At 43.9% G+C, this 25,083-nt stretch overlaps 1 protein-coding gene across 3 annotated transcripts in view; it reads left to right on the forward strand.

Annotated features, from left to right (window-relative positions):
- Positions 1 to 19: 19 nt before the first annotated feature.
- The window catches only part of LOC138292652 (ras-related C3 botulinum toxin substrate 1-like), a 34,796-nt gene continuing 9,732 nt past the window's right edge, over positions 20 to 25,083 (forward strand). For all 3 annotated transcript variants that reach the window (XM_069231365.1, XM_069231366.1, XM_069231367.1), the window contains exons 1-4: positions 20 to 158; positions 12,500 to 12,571; positions 12,708 to 12,825; positions 24,455 to 24,517. In XM_069231365.1, coding sequence (XP_069087466.1) covers positions 118 to 158; positions 12,500 to 12,571; positions 12,708 to 12,825; positions 24,455 to 24,517 — 294 coding nt within the window. In that variant the 5' untranslated portion in view covers positions 20 to 117. The remainder of the gene's footprint in view (positions 159 to 12,499; positions 12,572 to 12,707; positions 12,826 to 24,454; positions 24,518 to 25,083) is intronic.

Raw genomic sequence — 25,083 nt, forward strand, 5'->3', positions numbered from 1 at the left:
CCGAGCAGCCTGAGAGTGCACTTCCCCCGCACCGGGGCAGGCGAACCTCTATTCCTCTTCTGGTAACAGTGACTGTGCCTCCGTGGGGGACAGGCCTCCCCTCAGTTTTCGGCAGAAATGCAGAGCCTCCCCATCAAGTGTGTGGTCGTGGGAGACGGGTAGGTGAAATGCTTTTCCGTGTCTTATTTGGGGGGTTAAGGGTCGTGGGCTGAGGTTTGGAGCGGGAGGTGGCAGCCACGGTGTGCGTACTTTGTGAACAGTGAATCTTGTCCTGGCTCTCATCTGCCTGCCTGTACCAGCGAGGGACTGAGTACCCTCGGAGTCACAGACGCACACCACATGCGGTGCACTGCCGGAGGAAGGTCACGGTGGCACCACTGTCCTGCGGGTCCTGCGGGTCCTGCGATCCGGCAGGCCTCTGCTGGGGGATGCTCACACTGCCATTGTTACCTGTGTGATGTACTGTCAGGACACCCTCGGCTGAAAGGAGATGTCATTGCTGGAACAATGGTAACACTGACAGGGCACTGGTTAAGGAAGCTCCCACTGCGTGCTGCCTTGGCATTGTGACAGGAATTGCCAGTTAGACCGGTATTGCCGAAAAACCCTTCTGTACATTCCTCTTCGAGTTAAAAAACGCATCTGTTTGACATGACATTTCCTGTTTCCTCATTGGATGCCAAAGTTGCTTAAATCTGAAAAGTTTTCATGATCTCATCACCGTGGCCTGATTGTTCACCTCTCTCACTCCCTGTGCTTTATACACCTTGCCAATGCCTAATGCCCTGCTCCCTGGATTGGGCTAGTACCTGTAAAGCGCATTCTCATGCATTGTGATGCCAAAAACTCTTTCAGGGAAGTTAGGTACGCAGTGATTTATTTGTCTAATTTATATAGCGCTTCATATCCCTGGCAAGGTTGTGAAGCGCTCTGATATGTGTCTGCTTGCTGTCGCTTCTCAGTGCATGATTAAAAAGGGTATTATTTGTAGTATGGAATATATAGGCCATGCTGGTTGAGGCGCATGGGGTTTGAAGATGTGTTATCAGCATGTAATGTTATGTGCATTTGTAAAGAGCACTGTCACCAGCAAGGGTATCCTGGCGCTGAGCAAGTGTGTGTGCCTAGCCCTGCCTATGGTAAGCTGTTTGCCTAAGTGAGAAGCCAGGCTTCAAGAAGAGAGAAGGAGGCGCTGGTGTGGAGTGGGAGGACCGTTCCACACTTTAGGAGCGATGTAAAAGAACACCCTTCCTCCTGATCTGGTTCTGTGTATGGGTGGGATGTGTGCGGGTTCGAGTCATGCAGAGTAGAGGTATCTGGGTGGTTGGTGGAAGGCGATGCAACTGTTCAGGTAGGAGAGGCCTAAGCTGTATAGTGCCTTAAATGTTTGTGTGAGGAGTTTGAAATGAGCACTGTTGTGTATCAGGAGCCAGTGGAGCTCCCTGAGGTGTGTTGTGATGCGATTGTTGTTTGAAAGGTTGAGGATGAGTCTGGCTGCTGACTTCTGGATGGTTTGGAGTCTTTTTTCTGTTGTGTGTACGGTGTGTTGAACCTTACTGTGTATAAGCATGGAGTGTTTCAGAGAGTGTTAGAATGAGTACAAGTACACAAGTAGGTGCTTGCCAAGTTTATAGGGTGACTGTGTCCTACATCAAAGGCACAAATTGGTGTGCATCAGAGGGGTACACCAGGGTATATACTATATAGAGTCCACCTAAAAGTGACAAAAGCTCAACCCTTTGGTAGCATTGTTAAACTGTGAGGTTGATGGCTGGGATAGACAGGGTCTGGCATCCTGGAGGCACAATTTTAGTCGGAAGAGAGTTGTATATGTGGTCCACTCAGAAGCGACATATAAATAACCCAAAAAAGCTATGACATAATATATGGGAGCGTGCAATTTCTGTATAAAAACATGTCTCTAATTCTCTCACCATAGGCGGCTTGTGACGATTCTAGTAAAAAATTCTCAGTGGCTTGTAAAATCCTTATAATTCCCTTTATCCCAGAGATAATGCCTCGCACAGAACTACTGGAGTCATGATGACTAACTTGGCTACACTGGTGTGCACTGCAAAGTGTTAAAAAAAGTGACATATGGATTGTTTGAATAAATCTCAGCCACTGGTAATTACTTGGGCCGTATCCCAATTTATCATTATTTTGGACACCATGCCTCTTCAGTTTGGACCCAGCCATATGCCAATCAGTCTTGTCCCTGCTCTAGTAGGCACAATCTAGCCCGAATTGCCAGGCTGTCTTCCCTGAACTGGAACACAAGGAATCCAGGACCGGTTTGGCCCTAGCTAGTGCTCATCAGCCAGGTATAGCTTGGTTCCAGTGGCACAGTATGCATGGAACCTACTTTTGATCATACATGTGCCACTTAATGCAGTGCACTAGTGTACAAAAAAGTGATGAATGGAATGTTTGAATAAATCTGAGCCAGTGCTAATTAATCGGACCGCATCCCAATCCATTGGTATTTTTGCACACCATGCCACCTCAGTTTGGACCCAGTTACATGTAAATCAGTCTTTACTCTGCGCCAATTTGAGCAGTCCAACCCAAACGGCCAGGCCAGGTCTTCCCTGAACTGGAACCCAAGCAACCCAGGACTGGTTTAGCCAGTGCTTAATTTGTAAAATAATGAGCATTTTTACCAAAACTCTGCTCAAAAGGCTGCTGCTAGTGCAATTCAATGTCTGTGCACCAAATACCACAGCTCGTAGTTTTAGATCCACCTCATGCCTCTTTAATCCACAACCAGACACTCCCTGACCCTTTATCTCACCCTTGCATGTTCCTGATTTCTGCCTTCGTGATGTTTTTTCTGTTTATCCCTTCCTCTTTCTTTCATAATTGGGTGTTTTCCCTCTCTTGCTCTCAGAGCACTTTAAGGGCAGCAGGGCACCCCGGAAACCATTATAAAGGCATATTTGTATACCGTGCGGATATAATTGCACGCACACTGTTACCTGAACCAATGATTGTATGTTACTATACTATGCAGGTATAATTACATGCACAGAACTACTGGAACCATTATAAAGGAATGTTTGTGTACTTTTTGGGTGTAATAGTATGTACTACTGGAGCCATGAAAAAGACATGTTTGCATACTATGCGGATATAATGGGTGCACAGCACTACTGGAGTCATTATAAAGACATATTTATATATTATGTGGACAAATGGCATGCACAGCACTGCCTGAGTCAATATAATGTTAGTGTGTATGCTGACGGAACGGTGCACACAGAACTACTGAACTCATTAAAAAGGCATGTTAGAACTATGTGGAGTAGAGGTGTGCACAACACTCCCGGGCCCATTAGAGAGGCATGTTAATGTGCACGTCTGGAGGCATTACGAATGCATGTTCGAACACCGTGTGAATAAAATGATGGACGCAGAACTCTCAAAGTTAGAAGCCAGTCTGAATGTGTGTTCGTATAGTACTCGGATATGGTGGCAAGCAAAAGCAAAAGATAACGAAGCTCGTACAAAAACAATGAAGGAAAACAATTGACAAAGAAAAGGGTTTTCCATTAGAGATCAGAAGAGGCAGCTCGAATCTTCATGAAAAAAATTGAAATCCTTCATGAAATGTTACATTGTACATGGCACGTCTAACAAATCTGCATAAAACACGATAGATGTATGGACATTTCTATTTGTTTAATACCAAAAGAATGAACTATACTACACAAGACCGCACCTCTTGTATTCGGATGTTTGCAACCTTCTTAAATGTTTGTGAATAAAAATAATTGAAATATGTCAGGCCTCTGTTACCCTCGCTTTCCCTTCAGTGCTTAATTTGTAAATAAAAACGTGCAGGGCCCAGAGCTCTCCTCTGAAACATGCAGCTGCTGCAATTAAATGTGCGAGCACTGAATATTGAGGCGCGGTAATCCTGAAGACATCTCGGGCCTCTCCAGTCCACTTACAGCCACTCCCTGCCCCTTCAGCTCTCTTGCAGCTCTCTGGTTTCCCCCTTTGTGACACTTTTTCGTTTTTCTCTTCCTCCGTCTTTCTCATATTTGCCTTTTGCTCGTTGTAAATGCTTGAGGCAGACAAATAATCTGTTCTCCTCTCACATATAGTTTGTCAGCCTCCTGTGTAACCACACACCCACCGCACCCACTTGTTATGCTTTTGTGCCTTTAAAAGCACACACGTGGTCTGCCACATTCGCTATCAGTGGGTGCAGCAGAGCCTCCTCTGCGTGGCTGAATGACTGTGGCTGGATGACTTTCGTGAAAGACATCATACAGATCCCCGCTACTCAGCCTGGTGGTCGAAATATGGACCTGGACAAATACCATAATTACAATAGTGAGGGGCTTTCTGTCACCTCTCTACATCTATTGGTCTGTTAAACAGTCATTCACGTTTTGTTTCTGCTCAACACAGCATGCAGTTTGGGAGAGTTAGTCAGCCCACTTCAACCACTGACTCTTTTGCAGAGTGAGTGACAGCATTACCTGATCTCATGAGCACATCTGCCTAACAAGAAAATCACTACAGTGCCAGAGCTTGTCAGGCAATACTTTAAGTTGTCAAGGCTTTTTTTTTTATAATTTCTTTTTTATTAATCCTTGTGCTTTTGAACCACCATGTCTTCATGGTACAATAATTCAAAACCTTTGCTAACTTTGCGCCAATAAGAAAAATATTTTCCTGTGATGTGCATGAAAAGTAAAACGCTTTGTGTACCTGCATCACACATGCTTGCGAGGAAGTAACATACTGTTCTACTAAAATTAAATGCAATGTTGTTTTAATTAGACAATTGTATTGTAAGCATTTGGAATCTATGTATAGGCCAAAGCAAGTTTTCTTCAAAAAAATAAATATATATATTTGTAGCATATGCTTACAGTAAAAGACATGTGACCATGGAGCCAGCACTATTTGCTTTGCTGAAACTTGTTTAGATGCTGAAGTAGGCCTGCAGTGTAACCTTAGCTCCCACACAAATCTTTTTTTAAGATGTATTTAAATAGTGGCACAAGAGCATGAAAGTAACTATTGTTACCTTTCATTTTTAGAGAGATTTCAAAGACCGTATTTTACCTCAGACTTTGGAATTATTGCCTAAAGGCCACCACATTTTGGCTAGTCTCTTAACACGCACACATGCTTGCACAACTGAAATTTCACTGATCCAGCACTATATACATTAAAGTGAGTTTTGTTTAAACCTTTTTGTTTGTCTTTTTAGTTTGATGATTATCACTGACTCGGCGTTTGTGGTGTGTGCCTCTTTGTAAGGAAAAGTAAGAAGACGTTTGCATTCATAATGTCTTTTCAAGAGTGGATGAGTAGCAAATGAGGGTTAAAAAATAGTTTTTGTAAGTTATTTTGCTTTTTTATTTTTAAATGGGCTTCCAAATACTGCACCTCACAACAAATTCCTGATAGCTGTGCATAACATCAAATATGGCACGCACAAATAACTGGTATTAACTTTGTGCACATTTCACAAATGGTTCACAAATTTCAGTCATTGCCCACACCACAATAGATTAGAATGGAATTTCTCTCCATTGTGGCAGACCCTCCCTCCCACACCAAGTCCAAGGAGAGAATGTAAACCCACCACATTTATAATCAGTCCAGTGGCATCAGACGTGCCCCTGACAGAGTGGCTGCATCTGCCACTGAAGGAGACAGTCTTTGTTTCAAGTCCTCTGAAAATACTCTGCCATCGCTCCTGTCAGATGGTGTAAATTCTGCCTCTAAATGTACCACTGAGGCCCACCTATAGGTGCCCAGGTCATTGTAGTGATAGTTATTACACCTGATAAAATCTGACTCCCCTAAATTTCACCGAGTACCAACCGCGTGTAGGTTTTTGCGTAAAAACATGCAGATTTTGGAGCACACCACAACAAAATCTGATTTTTTAAATTAAATGATTCTCTGTAATTTGTTTTCACGAGATAAATAGTGGCATGCTTAATGCTGATGTTTATCACAGAATTCGTAATTGTGATATGTACGGTAACAGCAATTACCGCAAATTTCGCAGTTAACAGGGCCTTTAAGCACCCACCCATGACCTCTCTCTAACATACTGAGTAACTCCACTAGCTCTGGTGGCAGATCCAACATTATAACCTTAGTTGTGGTCTCACCGCTATTTTTGGTGGTGCAACCTCCACACCATCACCATGACGGACAGGGGCTGTATTTCCATCCACCGGCCAGACTCAGCCCTCATTACCAGATGCGTTAGTTCACATAGATGTAAGCATTTTAGGGCCTGGGTACCCCAAGCCTCGCCTGCAGGTAGCAGCATTGCCAAGCACCTGCTCACCACCTGCAGCAGTCCAGTGGGAAGCAGAAAATGCTCACCTTGGACAGGCACAAGCGTACCTTCAAGCACTGTGCCCGCGCCCAACCCCCATATACTCTATCAGCACTGCTACATATACCTTCTGCCTGCTCAGAGCAGGAGGGAAAATGGATGCCATTTGTTCACTGAAATGGTCAAAAATGCATGTCAAAACACACAGTTAATCGAGGTGGGAGCAGTTTTTTCCTATTTCGGGGAAAAAAACTCCTAATGGACAGACTTTTTAGTGGAGATACTGGCCAGTATATGTAATTCTAGCCCCCCAGTATCTCCTCTGTGAAGTCCGACCCACTCCTAATGAGAGCCTATGTAGGGTTTTTCTTGGTAATCCACAGGTTTCCATTTCGACCCACCTCCAAATGATGATGGCCAAATTCACATACATGGATTCCTGCTTAGACCCCCACATGCACAACACATAAGCATTCTTTGAATGCTTCTGCTAAAGATGCAGTTTGAGAGATGATCATTCAAAGCTGACACTGTTGCTCCCAAACACACACACTGCATGTGTAGGAGTCAATTTCTTCAACAACAATGCCTCATATATGCACTTGGATGGTCTCCAAGCTCTCACAATTTGTTTCAGCAGATCCATGAATAAAGGCACAGAGTGATGACGTTATTATTTGTCCAGATTCGCACAATGTGGCCAAATGAAGAAGCTGGGATTTGGAACCAGGTCTCCACTTCCCACATTTAGCAACTTCACCAACCGACTGTATCAACCTTGACCAGAGAGAAGAAACCCTATGAAGTACCAAACAAGCCCTCACCCCTCCACATTTTTCCAGACTCACAAATATCCACACTGACAGCCTACTAAATCCAAGCCCCTCCATATCTGCTTTTCATGCCTCACAATCGCTCTGCATTCCTCTTTCTCAATGTTAACATGGTTTCACATCTCTCTTCTCCACTCTAGGTTGCAAGTGATGGAGCTTGGGAACCCTCTCCTACTGGACATTCATCAATAGCAATTTTTTTTTTTTAAATAAAAAAGCTCAATACTTTCCTGGTCCCGTAATCGCATGCCCGTTCCTTCAACCTTTCACTCTTACTTTAACCTTACTTATGGATAGCCTGTTGATATGTGTTTTTATTTTTTTAGGTAGAGCTGGGTTGGTGTTTTTGCAGTACCAAATCGTACCATTTCTCTGGATTTGGTCTGGATCAATAGATTGAAACTGAGCCCTTTATCAGCAGATGAAATAATGCATACTGCATGAGGTCTTTACACTTTTTGTACGGGTGCAGCCCTTTTCTATTTCTTTTTGATCAATGTAGAATTTTAAAACCGCAGCCAGTGGGGTTAACTGCTTACTAATCGGTGGAGTATTTGTAAATCACTGATTGCTTCCTTGAAAATAAGTTTTAAAAAGAGTCCACATCAGCAAAGTATCTCTATCATCATGCCACCAGAAGAACCAGTGTTTGTGAACAGATCACCAAGGAGCAACTTTTTCATCTCAGGCAAGGCAAACGAAGAAGAGTTGGTTAATTGCAACTACGGAGAATGGATGACTGGAATGAATGTGTACATTCCTGCTTGTCCTGGGTACGTCCACATTGTTGAAAGCAGATCGCTTTGTCCTACCTCAAAGGCAAACAACGATTTATGACGTGACACAACTCTGGTACGCCTTACACCTGTTACAGTTTTCATAGGAATGACTCAATTTCTTTGGGAAATCCCTTCATAAATTTACCTTATTGAAAATCTTAGAGTTTGGTAGAATGGATACTCCGTCAAAACGTTTCAAATCTCCCGGTCACTGTATTACAAGTACCGTAAACTAAAATGCACTTGTTATTTGGCAGACGTGATATCCACAACGTTTGTGACAGAGTATTTTGTTGGACAAACTAAATAGAACCCGGAGCCTCAACAGTGCTTAATTTGTAAATAAAGAGGTGCCGGTGCTCAAAGCCCTTCTCTTAAACACAAGCCCCTTCAGCTCATCCTGCAACTTTCTACTTTCTCCCTTTATGACGCTTTTTAGTTTTTTCTTCTTCCGTTTTTCCCATATGTGTCTTTTGCTTGCAGCCAATGCTTGAGGCATAAGAATAAGCCCCGGCCGTCACAAATAAGTGCCGGTGCTCAGCACCGGAAACAACAAGCACAAATTAAGCACTGAGCCTCATGTTAGTTGGTAGATAAGGAAAAGTAGGAGTTCCTGTCCCTTTATCCAGCTTTTCTCTACCTCATATAGTACTTCTGTTGTTCTAGACTGCCTACTGTCAGGCACATGCCAGAGGGAGATCAGATATGGAGTGGAAACATATGGCAGATTGGAGCTGTGCCACATCAATCAATCAAAATATCAGCACAAGGAACAGTGAGTGAAGATGAAGAGAGTAGGGTGACCTTTCACCTCCAATTAGGATTCATGAGCATCAAGACCTTGGCTTTAGGTGACAATAAGGCAATTACATTTCTTGGGAGGCAATAACCACAGGTGATGATGGAAATTATGTTATTGAGTGGCTCCAAGCTATCTAATGCCTATTGTCACAGTCTTCAACTCACGATGCTCATTCTGAACAGTTGAATATTTTCTTTGCATTCCTGGATACAGAAGGGACATATGTATCTTGTAGCTGGGCTTGACTGACCCTTTCTGGTGTAGGTGAACCATTTGAGATGCTGACATGAAAGACCGAGATAGAGGCTTCTAGCACAGCAGTAGTACAGTCTATAATCATCTAAACACCTTTAAACTGGTACACCAGACTAGGATGATTATGAAGAAGATTCAAAAGAATGTAATGCAAATCATGTCTTGTGGAAGCATAAATGTGACCCGATCATCTCTTATCATGATATTTAGGCAGGTTTGTAAGCTTTACTCAGTTCAATTCGTCTTTTTCGGTTTGTTATAACCATAGAAAAGGATACAATAAAATCTACATCAAAACATATAAAAGAATTGCAAAGTAAACACTGATAACATCTTGAAAATATTTAATCGAGTTAGAACGACGCCTTGTCCCTATTGATAGCTGCAACACCCAAAAGCGACTAGCAGAAAAATAAATGAAAGGACATGATAGCAATTACAGAAAAAGAAAAACATCCCTACATCTCGTAAAACCAGAATATCTCAGTATTGGACAAAATAAATCCATGTGTCTATGATTTGAAACATTTTCAGAAAAACACAAAATGTATTGTGGTGTGTACAGAAGAGAGATCACAGGCCATAAATTCGTATTGGTGAATTTATCTTTTGGACATATCTATTATCTATTTACTTCAAGCTAGGTCGTTGTCTCCACCAATGAGTGCTTTCTTGCTTTGTGTAATCTGGAGGAAATATTGAGCTCCAACCCATACTTAGACATCTTCTCCCACAGGCGACCATACTACAGAATTTAGCAGAACTTTTTCTCTTGTTTGGGTGCCTGCAAATAACTATTGTGTGCTCATAAACATTTGCCAATAAGTAGCTGATCTTCTGCCTTTGAGAGATTTGCTAGCATCAAATGCATGTGCTTTAACACTTTACTATAAGTATCACATGGCCTACCCAATGTCAGGGCCATGTTCTCCTATCAGCACTGCATTTACATACCAGGGAACAATCATAGACACTGACATTGTCGCTGAATTCTTGTTTTAAATGAATAATCTTATGTTACCTGCACAGGACGTACCTCAGACGGGGTGAAATAAACAAATATTTCCAATCTACTCATGCGGCATGCTCCTGGTGAGGTGCAGTGGGTGCTGAGCTGCTACACATGGTATGGGAATACCCCCATCTTATGGAATTCTGGACTGACGTAATGATGTTTCATAATTATATGATTGACCTCAATATTGCACAATCCCCTGCAACATGTCTCTTTGGTCTATTCCTGAGGCTGGACAAATGCAAGGTGACCACTAGGTTTATAGATCTAGCGCTAATATTAGCCAAGAGACAGATAACTATTAACTGGAAAAACTCTGGGGGCCAAACCTTGGCGCAATAGCGTAGCGACTTGGAAGAATGGACACAATATAATGGCCCTTATGCAGGATGCCAAACAAGGGAGAGTTCCAATGGAGACGGCCAAAACCTGGAAGGGCCTACCTGACGACCATAAACTGGAAGATACCCCTGACTGCAAAAGTGTGCAACGCCTTAGCTAGTCTTGCTTCCAACAGCCCAATACTACACACATTTCCCTGGATGGGTGTGATGCCAGGCCCACCAATGACCCCTGTACTATTTTTGCATAGCACCCTGAGCTATATACCTTCTGCACCATAGTGTACTCCCCCCGTGTTTCACATACTGTGGACTTTATGAGAACTTATCATTATGCCTCCTGTTGGGTAACAACTGGGCTGGGCGTGGGGGTAGGAGATTTAGGATTGTTATTTCGGCTCCACAGGAGTTCCAGGGGTAATGATGGCATAGAGTCCCTTTGTGGTAAGTGCAAGCAAACAGTGCTGGGTGGGATTTTCAGAGACCCGACTGCTCTTTATTGTATTTCTTGAGTAAATGTACTATCACTATGTATGATATGCTTATCACTTGCTTTATTTTGCCGCTTACCCTGTTGCCTCTTTCTAATTTCTCTAAAACACCAAAGAATGTGCACACTGGCACTTAGCAGGTTAAAAATGGATTGGAGAGTAGACTTTGTTGCCGTTTTGTAGGCCTTCAATAGTTCGTCAGTGTTGGAACCAGTGTTGGAGCCAGAGTTGACTCTTGCAAATGATGAAGAAGTCATCTGCATTCAAACACTTCCTCTTTACACATTTGTGTGGACAGAGGCAGGGTTGAACCCATGGTATCTAAAGTAGATTGCATTCCATTTGTGAATTTTATTTTTATGAATTTGGTAAAATTCTTCAATCTTTGAAACTAGTCCTCATCTCAGTGTCAAACAGTGCCTCGGACTCAGGAATAAGATCAGATCAGCAATGTTCACTGTGAATCTGTATTTTACTTGCATGTTGCTCACTGATTCTTTGTGGGGAGATTTTTACGACTTTCGGGGAAGAAGATCCTAGTCGTGCATTCAAAACCCTACCTCGGTGGTACATGTACCAGAGTGACAGATTTACTACCTCTGTCTCACATGTTTTGGGTGAGACAGAGGTAGTAAATCAAGTTTAGTTTCTTTTGTATCAACAACAATAAGTTAGAATTTAGGGAACAAGTACACCAGCAAAAGAAAAGACAAGAAAATACATTGTTGCTATACTGAACAATCACAGGGTTCAATCCCAAACACAAAGGAGAGCAGGAAACTGAGGGCCTACCGTGACACTGGGCAGCGCAGCAAGTGTAGTGCTGCGTCACCGGGAAAGGGCAGAAATGAACTATATCTACAAGAAGCAGCACATTTCTGTCCTCTCCCCCTGTGCTGTCGCACAAATTGCTGCCTAGCAGCAACATAGGCTCCCTTGCACTATAGTGCAAGGGTGCCTGCGTTGTGGGGAGGATTGTTTTTGTGCAGGAAGGTATACCTTCTTTTATAAAAACAATCACAAGAGGTGTTTTCCTCTTCCTATGTGTGCTGCAGAATGAAAGAAAGAACAAACAGTGAGAAGCAAAGATATTTCTCTCTGTTGCATCATTCTGAGGTGGTGTAGGGATCTGACACATTCCCAGACTTGTGAATCTGGGAATGTGTCAGATTCCTTCGGGTTCCATGGCTGTCACATGAGAACACCCCAAGCAACACTCATGGAACTCCCCTTTCACGCAGTGTTATGAGTGAAAGTGGTCCATATTTGAAAGGCCGTTAAAAGCCACGCAAGATGGCTTTACGTGGCCTTGTAGATATGGGCTTGCACATTGCACCACCAGAGCGTAAAAAAAATGATGCTTCAGTGGCATAGTGTGCGGTTAGGGCCTGATTGTGTTTGGGGTTGCTGGTTGGTTCAGGAAATGTGCTTGATCCACTATCCCAGGAGTAAGATACAAAAACCTTTTAAAAATAGGTATGTTTTGGGGGTTTTATTATCTGTATCTTTAACTGTAAATAACATTCATCTTTTGCTTTAGTTCACCATACACGGTTATTGATATAGGCCACACTCTAACACTTAACACCAAAAGATGACAGAGGATGACCGGTATGTGTTTGCAGGTATTGTTTACAGCAATTCTCTCTTTTGCCCCCTTCTAGGGCCGTGGGTAAAACCTGTCTTCTAATCAGCTTCACCAGCAATGCTTTTCCTGGGGAATATATCCCGACTGTGTGAGTATCTATTAATACCATGAAAGAAGAGTTGTTTGGCCTGGTAGTCACTAGAATTATAACTTCTAATATCTTCCTTTGCCTTTATATATCACTGTTGTTTTCTTCTCCAATCTCATGTATGCCCACTTTGCAGATTCGAAAACTATTCAGCCAACATGATGGTGGATGGCAAGACTGTGAACCTGGGGCTCTGGGATACAGCTGGACAAGAGGAGTATGACCGACTCCGCCCGCTCTCATATCCACAAACGGTGCGTTACTCTCAGTGCCCAACTTTCTCAAGTTTGCATTGTGGGGTGTAGGTTGGAGGGATAAGGATACCTAAATACCTTAGGCCATGAGGTGTATGGTCACACCTGATGCAGTTCAGAAGTGCTTGAAACTCACCTCCATCTGTGTTGTCCTTAGATCATTGTATGTCAGAATATGTTATCCAGAAATATCCTCAGACATAGGGCCTCATTACGACCCTGGCGGCCGGCGGTAAGCTGGCGGTAACACCGCCAACAGGCTGGCGGTGTTCCGCCAGCTATTATGACCGTGGCGCAATAGCCACGGCCATACCGCCAGCCCCTCCACTATACCACCAGGCTTTCGCCTGCCAGTCATAATGCCCAGGGCAGCGGTGACCGCCAGCCTGGCCACAGCGGTAAACACCGCCATGGAAAAGCTGGTGGTAAGGGGGACTTTGGCTGCCCCTGGGGGCCCCTGTACTGCCCATGCACTTGGCATGGACAGTGCAGGGGCCCCCAGGCATAGTCCCGTCGCGCATTTCACTGCCCGAATTTTGGGCAGTGAAATGCGCATCGGGTGCTACTGCACCCACTACACATTAGCATTGCCGCCGGCTCTATTACAAGCTGGCAGCAATGTTGATGTGACCTTTCCGCTGGGCCAGCGGATGGTAACATTGTTACCGTCCGCTGTCCCAGCGGAAAAGTCATAATAGGGAGCCAGGAATACCAGCGGTATTCTGGCTCCTGCAGCCTCGGTGGTCTTTTTATTAGACCGCCAAGGTTGTAATGAGGGCCATAGTGTATCCAAAATAGTGGTTACAAATATATCATCCCATTGACTGTATATTTCTGTTATTAACTCCTAATGGGCGTTTTTCCTAGATTAAATTAATGCAAGAAATGATATATTAATTTATACCAGACGATATTCAGACAATAATATTCTAGTTCCATTCCCCTGAGGTCACTGGTGGTTTACACTGCTAAACAATGGTCCTCCATGGAAAATGAGATGCTAGTTTGAGCTCAGCTGGCATTAGGCGAATGTTCACCTCACAAAAAACACTCTTGTAGTTGACATTAATTGATATATGCTAAAATACTAGAAGAGTGACCAAGGAGTGACTGGATATTAAAGGCCTTTTCCCACTTAGAACTTGGGTCGAAATTACTCTAGCCCTGCGTCAAAGCAGCTTGAAATGCTGCTCTCAATTGGAAATCCTACAGCAAAATAAATAAACCCAGTGCTTAGAGGCAATTCACTTGTCAGTGCCCACTTTAATAATCATTTACCTTTTTTCCATCAGGATACAATTCTACCCAGCACTGGTGGTGACTGTAGAACATACTTTCAATCCCTCCCAGTAACTTGTATTACTTTACATGGACACCCACAGCTTCAGACTGGTGACTATGTAGATTGAATGCAAAAACAACAAGTGATGGACGGAATGCTGAACATTGTCAAACATTCACTCCCAGTACAGTGATCCGGGCCTAAATCCATCGTTTTTTTGCTGCCCATGCCATTCCAGTTTGGACCCAGCCATATGCAAATCAGTCTTGACCCTGTTCCCCATGGGAACAGTCCAGCCCGAACTGGTAGGCCAGGACTTCCCTGGACTGAAAACAAGCATCCTGGGACTGGTTTCGGGGTTTCACCCCTCATCAGCCAGGCGAGCTTGAATCCAGTGGCATGGGAAGCACGGGACCCACGTCTGGGCATTCCCTTCCCAAGTAGGGCGACAAATGCAAAAACAACAGGTGATGGACGGAACGCTGAACATTGTCAAACATTCACCCCCAGTACAGTGATCCAGGCCTAAATCCATCGTTTTTGTGCTGCCCATGCCATTTCATTTTGGACCCAGCCATAAGCAAATCAGTCTTGACCCTGTTCCCCATGGGAACAGTCCAGCCCGAACTGCTAGGCCAGGACTTCCCTGGACTGAAAACAAGCATCCTGGGACCGTTTTCGGGGTTTCACCCCTCATCAGCCAGGCTAGCTTGAATCCAGTGGCATGGGAAGCACAGGACCCACGTCTGGGCATACCCTTCCCACGTAGGGCGACAAATGCAAAAACAACAAGTGATGGACGGAATGCTGAACATTGTCAAACATTCACCCCGAGTACAGTGATCCAGGCCTAAATCCATAGTTTTTTTGCTGCCCATGCCATTCCAGTTTGGACCCAGCCATATGCAAATCAGTCTTGACCCTGTTCCCCATGGGAACAGTCCAGCCCAAACTGCTAAGCCAGAACTTCCCTGTACTGAAAACAAGCATCCTGGGACCGGTTTCGGGGTTTGACCCCTCATCAGCCAGGCTAGCTTGAATCCAGTGGCATGGGAAGCACAGGACCCACGTCTGGGCATACCCTTCCCACGTAGGGCAACAAATGCAAAAACAACAAGTGATGGACGGAATGCTGAACATTGTCAAACATTCACCCCCAGTACAGTGATCCAGGCCTAAATCCATTGTTTTTGTGCTGCCCATGCCATTTCATTTTGGACCCAGCCATAAGCAAATCAGTCTTGACCATGTTCCCCATGGGAACAGTCCAGCCCGAACTGCTAGGCCAGGACTTCCCTGGACTGAAAACAAGCATCCTGCAACCGGTTTTGGGGTTTCACCCCTCATCAGCCAGGCTAGCTTCAATCCAGTGGCATGGGAAGCACAGGACCCACGTCTGGGCATACCCTTCCCACGTAGGGCGACAAATGCAAAAACAACAAGTGATGGACGGAATGCTGAACATTGTCAAACATTCACCCCCAGTACAGTGATCCGGGCCTAAATCCATCGTTTTTTTGCTGCCCATGCCATTCCAGTTTGGACCCAGCCATATGCAAATCAGTCTTGACCCTGTTCCCCATGGGAACAGTCCAGCCCAAACTGCTAAGCCAGAACTTCCCTGGACTGAAAACAAGCATCCTGGGACCGGTTTCGGGGTTTGACCCCTCATCAGCCAGGCTAGCTTGAATCCAGTGGTATGGGGAGCACGGGACCCACGTCTGGGCATACCCTTCCCAAGTAGGGCGACAAATGCAAAAACAACAAGTGATGGATGGAATGCTGAACATTGTCAAACGTTCACCCCCAGTACAGTGATCCGGGCCTAAATCCATCATTTTTTTGCTGCCCATGCCATTCCAGTTTGGACCCAGCCATATGCAAATCAGTCTTGACCCTGTTCCCCACAGGAACAGTCCAGCCCGAACTGCTAGGCCAGGACTTCCCTGTACTGAAAACAAGCATCCTGGGACTGGTTTCAGGGTTTCGCCCCTTATCAGCCAGGCTAGCTTGAATCCAGTGGCATGGGAAGCACGGGACCCACGTCTGGGCATACCCTTCACACGTAGGGCGACAAATGCAAAAGGAACAAGTGATGGACGAAATAATGAACAATGTCAAACATTCACCCCCAGTACAGAGATCTGGGCCTAAATCCATCGTTTTTTTGCTGCCCATGCCATTCCGGTTTGGACCCAGCCATTTGGAAATCAGTCTTGACCTTTTCCACATGGGAACAGTCCAGCCCGAACTGCCAGGCCAGGTCTTCCCTGTACTGGAAACAAGCATCCTGGGACTGGTTTCAGGGTTTCACCCCTCATCAGCCAGGCTAGCTTGAATCCAGTGGTATGGGGAGCACGGGACCCACGTCTGGGCATACCCTTCCCTTTCCATGGGGAACAGGGTCAAGACTGATTTGCATATGGCTGGGTTCAATCTGGGGTGGCATGGTGAGCAAAAGAACGATGGATTAAACCCAGATCTATGACTGGGGGTGAGTGTTTGCATTGTCAGCACTCCGTCCATCATCCTTTTGTGTTACTAATGTTGCCCTAAGTGGGAAGGGTATGCCCAGACGTGGGTCCCTTGCTCACTGTGCCACTGGAATCAAGCTAGCCTGGCTGAAGAAGGGTGATACCTTGAAACCGGTCCCAGGATGCTTGTTTCCGGTCCAGGGAGGACCTGGCCTAGCAGTTTGGGCTGGACTGTTCCCATGAGGAACAGGGTCAAGACTGATTTGCATATGGCTGGGTCCAAACTGGGGTGGCATGGTGAGCAAAAGAATGATGGATTAAACCCAGATCTGTGACTGGGGGTGAGTGTTTGCATTGTCAGCACTCCGTCCATCATACTTTTGTGTTACTTACGTAGATTGAATGCCAGTGCAAAATAAAGGTCCTCTAAACAGGGGGATTCATTGTAAATCATTGTTTGAAAAAGAAGCTGCAAATATTTTGTAGAGAAAATAATTTATTACATAAAAGTAGGGAGAAGGTTTTCTAAGTTGAGAGAGACATTTGTAAATTATATTTAAATAATTATCTTAATATTCAGTACACAATTGTTGCTGACAGCATCATTTTGCAACTGTATTAGAAACAAAAGTCCAACGCAGAAGCCTTTCACACCCAGTGGCGGCCGGCAGCATTAGGAGGGAGGGGGGTGGGCGGGGCACACACACACAAACACACACACACACACTCATTCTTTCACACACAGACACGCACGCATGCACGCACGCACATCCATTAACAACACTCACACCATTCAAACATGCACGCACGCACCAAACATTCATTTTAAAACATTACACACACTCATTCTTTCACAAACGTACGCACGCACATCCATTAACAACATTCATACCATTCAAACATGCACGCATGCACCAAACATTCAATTTGAAACATCACACACATACACACACACACACACTTACCTTCGGCCTCCAGGTCCCAGGAGGGTTGGGACTGCTGCCTTCCCTCAGGTCAGCCAATGAGGGAAGGCAGCAGTCCCAGCCTGGTCACAGAGTGGGATGGGGTCAGTGAGACTGCTGACCCCACCCCACTCTGTGACGAAGTGTCACTGATTGACACTCGCCCTGGGCACTTCAGGGCTTAAACTGATGCGCCCAGGGAGAGTGTCAATTGGTGACGCTTTCCTCGTCACCCAGGGGAGGGCCTCGAGGCACCTTTGCTGGGCCGAGGAGGTCACTCCCATAGAAGCTGTGATCTCCTCAGCCCAGCAAAGTTCAGCTCAGGCAGTCAGGAGTGTGCTCAAATCGCGCCTGGCTGCCTGACCTGAACATGAAGAGTGCCTGTCAGGCTGACCTTTGTTCAGCCTGGCAGACACTCTTCATGGGGGGCAAAAGTTGGGGGGGCGTGGCCCCTCCGCACTAAAGGACGGGCCGCCACTGTTCACACCTCATATGGAATCAATAAAAGTATCTGTTCGGATTATCTAACTGCAAAACATATTACAGTTTCTACAAAAAAATAGTAGTAGCGGCACATATTTCAGTCATCTTAATAAAGATTGCAAGTATAAAAAGTAAAAAATATTTTAAGCTCTTGCAGTTTGCAACCTGTGGGAAGGGAGCCTCCCTCACTTCCGGTGTATTTTCTCGAGATATAAGGACTGAGGGCATTAGTGAGGATACAGACGGGGTTTCCCTCTTCTTTATGAATTTCAAAATGTATTGTTTTGCCTTTCTAGTTTTTATTTTTTTCGAACTCAATACAGCACCATCAAGTTTGTTTCATTAAAAATAGTTGTGCCATTTGCCCAAATATTTTGAAAAACGGACACGTAGATCATAACTAACACAAGCCAAACACTATTTCCGTGCTGATCCATTACCGAGTAAAAGTTTGAATTATGTAACTGTAACTGTACTTTTAGTGTAACCATCCATGTAACAGTTGTTAGGTTGGATTGAATTATATATTCATGCTCATGTTGCTAAATCAGTAAATTATTCATTGCTGTGTTTCAAAGATTCCAGCACAAAATAACAATTCCCTGATGAAACTTAAATTATGCTTTTATGAATCGCAACATTTCGTAAATTTCATGTTCCGCTTGTTATGCAAAATTCCTGAAATCACGCCATTATGTCATGTTGTGTAATTATGCCACAGTCTGTTGCAAAATGATTCCCTCATGTCAAAAATTGGCACAAGGAAGCGTTTCTCAATAAATATAGCGCTGACTGACAGATTTGTATTTTGCATATATATGCATACTTTTGATTAATTTTCTTGAAATTTCAAATTCTTACACAAAAGCTAATAAAGGTTTGCGTTCAGCTAAAAGTAGATTAGATTTAAATTATTATCTTCATAAACAGATTTATGCATCTTGTCAATTTTTGAGCGATCTATAGATGACTTCAGATTTGCCTTTTAAGAGAGAAACTGTTGCACTTTATGAAGAAGCATAAAGGGGCATATTTAAGAAAAGTGGCGCTGCACACAGTGCAGCGCCACTTTTCTTGCGCCCCTTAACGCACTCTTAATGCCACCATGTGTACGCGTATTTAAAATACGGTGCACCATGGCTGTAGTTAGGGGACTAGTGTCAGACTTTTTTTTAACTAGTCTGGACCTTTGCAGGATTAGCATCAAATATTTTGACACTAATCCTGCAAAGCACCCAGAGGCCCATTCTAACCAGTAGACGCTTCCTTTTAACACCTGGTCTGAGCAGGCATTAGAAGTGCTGAAACAAATAAACCAAAGAAATCTCATAGATTTCTTTGCGCCATTATTTTGCCCCCCCATAACGGGGGAACGCCCCCTTTGCATATATTATGCCTGGCGCAGGCATAATGTAGCACAAAGGGTTACAAAGTGGGTTACAAGTATGGTGTAGCATTTTCGCCTTCTAACTCCACATTAGAATTAAAAAAGACGCTAATGTGGCATTAGAATGGCGCTAGGGACTCTTAAATATGCCCCAAAGTTTCCCAACTTTGCTTGACTTCACCCAAGGTGAAGTTTTGTGTCACCAAACACCTGTTCATTGAAGCAGTATTTTTCACCACTGTTGGCCACACTTCAGTCTGCAGAGACCTGGCTGCTGCGAAGAGCTTTCCCTGCTGCAAGTCATATATGTACTGAAGAGTGGAAACATAATACTTGCTACTCAGCAGCCATTTACATCTCATTGCTGCTACTAGAAATGTGTGACTGTTCCTACAGAGTCTGCTGTAAAATGTCCTAGCTACTGTGAGAAAAACATTCAGTTCTGTTAAGCACATGGGGGTGGGGATAATGCAACCTTTTTATTTATTTTCTAAGCAGCCATAACCAATATAACATTATAACAGTCACCTCACTTCACTTAATATCCTTTTCATTTCATTTTGTAAGGAAAACAGCCAACCTGTTGCCAACCTTTAATAGGGAAGAAAGAGTACTCCTTACTTGAAGGTTTGCCCTCGGTGCTGGGTGCACCACAGGATCCTTTCTTTCATCCATGACCTCTGTCGCTGCTTCTCAAGGAGACGAAGCTTGGAAATTTCTTCTGGTCCTGCCACTGATATGGCTTCCATCCCCGATATTTTAGGGAGGCTAAGAAATATGCATGCAGGTGGAGAGCCCCGGCGCCTCTACTGGCACCTCCAATAATCTTTTGGCCAAAGACCTTCTTAATTGACTATTGTGCCGTGTGTAATAATGAGAAAGTCATCACAAAAAGCCTCAAATATTTAATAAATAGGTCTCCAAAAATTCCCCCTTTGCTACCACGCCAGCCTCTGTAGTAGCCAGTTCTTCCAACTTGGGGGATCTCTGGATGAGGAGAAAGCGGCATTTCTCCAGTGACAGAGCACAGTTTACATTGCCAAGAAACATATGGCATGCTATGCCCAGCCTGAAAGTTCATAAGGGGCTACTAGATTGCCAGCATTTTTCACTTCCTCTGCCTTATCCAGGATCTTTTTTATGGGGCCACATATATCCAGAGCTAGTCCTGACATGCCCACCAGGAATGATCAATGCTCCTTTTCAGGTCCTTAATACACTTTGCCACAAAAGTGGTTAATTTTCGATCTATGTTGCAGGTTTGTGCTACTTTCACCTTTAACAGTAGTTGTGGGTATTCTCCTTTAAGTGTGCCCCTCACCTCCTTGTGCAGAAGCTTTCTGGTTCTTGTGCTTACATACTCCACCACCTTTGATGCAGGGGCTCAATCCACTGAACACAGATGATAAATATCATCCGGATCCAACATGCCATACATGATTTAGTAGGTAACCCCAGTCTTATCAGTTTAAGTCACTATCTTGGGGTGTCTGGTACCATCTTCTGACTGCAACAGTTGGCTCAGATTGGGTCCAGCTTGTGATTTGTCATCCTGATAAGTGTCCCCTGAATCGTCCCCGTCATCAAAGATATACCCCCGTGGAAGGCTTCCAACTCCTTGTTGAGCCGTCTCTGAATCTACCTCCCTACAACCCTCAAGGGCTTGAGCCCGTCTCTTTATGCGTATCTCAACCTTTCAAAGGAATCTCAGAGGGTGGAGGCAGATTTAAGTGACTTGGCTTTGACCTTGCCATCGGTATTCAGAGCACCCAGGGATTCAGAGTCTTAGAAGACCAGAAATCTTCCCAGAGCAGGTGGTTCACAATAGGATTTGCCTGCCCAAGGCTTGCAGGGCATGTCACGCTGCCCTCTACAATGACACGTTTATGGTGTCTACGAATTCCTTGTCTAGGGAAGAAGGGGTTGTTCCACCTGCATCTCCTCCTCAAAGGCCTCCCCTTGAGAACCTGCCATGATGTTCAGGGCTCTACTAGTGCTTATACTGCCACTATAAGAATAAGGTAATATTACTAATGAGGCAACGTCTGGAGTAATCCTTGTTATGTTAGCAAGAATAGCCCTGTAGAGGCATTAGAGTTTAGTAGAGGTTGGTAGGATAGTGCAGAATAGAAACAGCACTACCAGCACAGCTGTCACTCCCACCTCAGGATCCTGCAGGAAGGCTGCTTAAAACAACAAAATAACCTCCCCGCCCTCACACTAAAGGGCTTCAGCCTGTGGTCTGCTTAATCCTGTACTTCGTGTGGTGTTCGAAGTCGCTCACTTGTTTCTTGACTCACCTGATACTAGAAAGACCAACGAGACGCGCGGAGGAGCAGAGCAGAACTCTACACCCTATAATGGTGCTGCAGTACCACTGTGTCTCTCACAAGGGGCAATCAGGCAAAAACGACGTCCAAGGGTGCAGATCCCAAAGCTCGTGGCGTTCCAATGCCACAACTGAAAGGCCCAACTTTTTTCTTTTTAAGATATGCAGCACTACTGGGCCTCACACTTAATAAACGATGCCCCCATACAATGAGCAGATCTCAGCATTCCTAGCCACAACCCCCTCATGTAGAAAGGTCGCCACCTGACGTATAACACAAAGCAATGAATGCACCAAGCAATCTACAAGGAAAATAATTTAATTGGCTGCTGAGCAGCGAAGAAAGAGGAAGGACTTCTCTTGGAGACTACTTTATGTGGAAGGGCAGTGAAATGCTTAGTGGGCTATGATTATTGTTACTGTGTTAATGTTTCTACAGGGCCTATGGAATATGTAGTCCTCTATACTGTTTTAATGTTATCCTGGTTATGGCTGCTGAGAAGATAAACTGGAGAAAGATTGCATAATCTGAGCTTCCGGTCCTGATATAGAAGTAGCAGCCACAACAATAAATCATTTGGTGTTTCCAAATAAAAATAACACTTTAGAATAAAGGCAGCACAATAATTCCCTCATCCAACATTGCAGCTGTAATTTCATTGTTTGTATAATTCCCGAAGTCTAGCTAATAGGACATCTGCAATTTTAATCGGCTATAGGTTTCTCCAGTCTGGTTTCCAGCCTTAGGGTGCTTTCACACTTGTACCTTTGACTATCACATTCAAATGTTGACCCCACCATAAACTACTTAATGAGATGATTCCATGAGAAGCTGCATGAGCATTAAGTCCATCTGGATAATTAATGTAGGGGTGCACGAAATTCATGTAATTTCCTTTTTCAAAATTACGTGATATTCTAGAGCACTATGTAAAATGTTGAGAAGTGCAAACCACGCATTTAGTTGAATGTTTTAGCACAAAATGCATTATTTTGTCAACTTTGGACACGAGGGCCACTTTTGCTCTAAAGAAATAGCAGAAAAAACACAAGTGACATGCACAACATTGTTGTGGCCATTCACATTGTATTGTGCTCCCACAAAAGGATTTTTATCTGAATACACTCGAAATTACACAACATATCATAATGGCATAATTTTGGGAATTGGGTTTACCAAATTTAGTGCGAAAGTCTGGATTACATCAGCATAATGAGGGTTTCACACAGCCTAAATAAAAGCAGCAATCCTTGTATTGTTTACCAGTCTGAGGAGTACAAGGGGCTGAAGTTACCTAGCCATTTGCATGTCTAAGTCAGACTTAAATGTGAAGTAGACTTGATTTACAGGTGTTAGGTATTTACAAAAGCGAATTATAACTAAGTTTGCTCATGTGCACGACTGATCCACGTTAAAGGACTAATATACGTGGCTAATTCCGACTGAAGGAATGGGGAATGGAGGTTCCAGGGCGGTTTTTACTGTTGGAGTGCCTTTTCATACTCCCTTTCGACCTCCTCCAATTCAAATTAAAGGCCAGAGGTGAACCCCTGCAGAGAAAAAGAAAATTGAGTTCTTGTAGACAAAAAGTCATCAGTGTTGCAAACAGGAATTCACAGAAGTGCACGTCACAGCTTTCCTGGCGTCCTTCTAGAAACATGTTTGTGTGAAGTGTTTTGAATTCCAGAAACGTACAGCCCTGCACCTGTGCAAGGGCATTCACCAGCAGATGTATAACCTTTTAAGGTAATCAGCCCCCCTTACATTTTAGGTGTGATTTAGATGAAATTAAAAACAAAGCAAAGGGGTTAAAACACAAACCCTTTTTCCCCATTGATGTGCTTTTGGTACATAACGCTTAATGACAACTCTTATATACAAGAAACACAAGCCTTACCTAACAACCTTGTAAGATTACACTGCTGTTCTTTAAGTTTGATTTCCTTAACAATGGAATATGATTTTTATTTTATTTTAAACCTGAATCTTTGACCTGTGAAGAACATGGTATATTTTGAGAGCATCGTCCCTCCATTTTAGTGAAGTTATGCACAAATGTCAGGGAAAGAGCCTAACTAAGGACCTGCGCAGCAGAGTACAACTTACAGTTATTTTCTAAAGTGCTCTTCAAAATGTGGATCATTTTAGTTATACATAACTTGTCTAGCCTTTGGAAAAAAATGGCCTGTTTTACACACACATTATACACACATTTTAAATTGTCTAAAAGACAGGCTAACAACTTAAGAATAGCTTGTATAATATTTTTAAAAGTGTGGCGTTTCAAGAAACAACATAAACATTTGAAAACGTTTTGCATGTCATATATGATATTTAAGTGGGAGTCTGAATATACGTTTTTAATGATCTCCTGGCTGTTCCTGCTGCGAGATCTCATCACAGGAGCAGGGTTTATTTTATGCAAGCAAGAATGCACATGGATGAGCGATGGACGTTTAACCCAGTTGTATTGCTTTGGCGATCCGGACTGAAAAATGAGAACGTAATGGTGATGCTTTGCATGTTTAGTAGAGGGTTGATCATATCCAAGTACAGAAGAACGTTCAAAGGCTGGCACTATTAGAGGAGGGCAATAAACTACAAAAATAATACAACTAACCTTTGTCTTGCTATGCCCCCTCACCCCTTTGCACTTTGAATACGTATATTAAATATGTTTCTTTCTTTCTTCCCTGGACCTTCCTTCTCAGGATGTTTTCCTTGTTTGTTTCTCAGTGGTCAGCCCCGCGTCCTATGAAAACGTCCGTGCGAAGGTAAGTGTGTCCTGGTGTCAGCTCCTACTGGGGAGGATGCACTTGTGGTTTGACCATGGAGGGAAGAGGAGGTAACAAATCCCTCCTGCTTTTAGTTTCAGAATGTCAGAACTGCTTCATCCTTCACAGGGAGATAGGAGCTGAGATGTAAAAAAGGTGAAAGGAATGAAAATAGAGAGGAGATGTAGAGATAGACCTGATGAGTAAAAGGCCAAGGGGAGAAGAAAATATGTTTATTACTTTCACCAACAATAAGAGAAGAGCTCATCCCAGGCCAAACTGCTCCACTTAAAATGAGTGTCGGTCCTTTTGTACCACATTGTAAATTACTGCTATTGTGGCACACTTTTGACAATCCAGGCTTTAGTCTACAAACTTTAAATCCAGATCTCAGCAGTGCCTCCAGTGTGCTGGCGTTTGCCTATATTTTGTAGGAAAATGATATACTGGTTCATCATAGCACTGGAACCTGCAAAGAGAATTTAGTTTGGCATGCTTGGTAAGGGCAGTGTTCCTTTGACAGATAACATTGCTTGTACAGCTTTTCAGTGCCAGTAGGCCCCATC

This window comes from Pleurodeles waltl, chromosome 4_2, assembly GCF_031143425.1.
Source record: "Pleurodeles waltl isolate 20211129_DDA chromosome 4_2, aPleWal1.hap1.20221129, whole genome shotgun sequence".
NCBI classification, from domain to species: Eukaryota; Metazoa; Chordata; class Amphibia; order Caudata; family Salamandridae; genus Pleurodeles; species Pleurodeles waltl.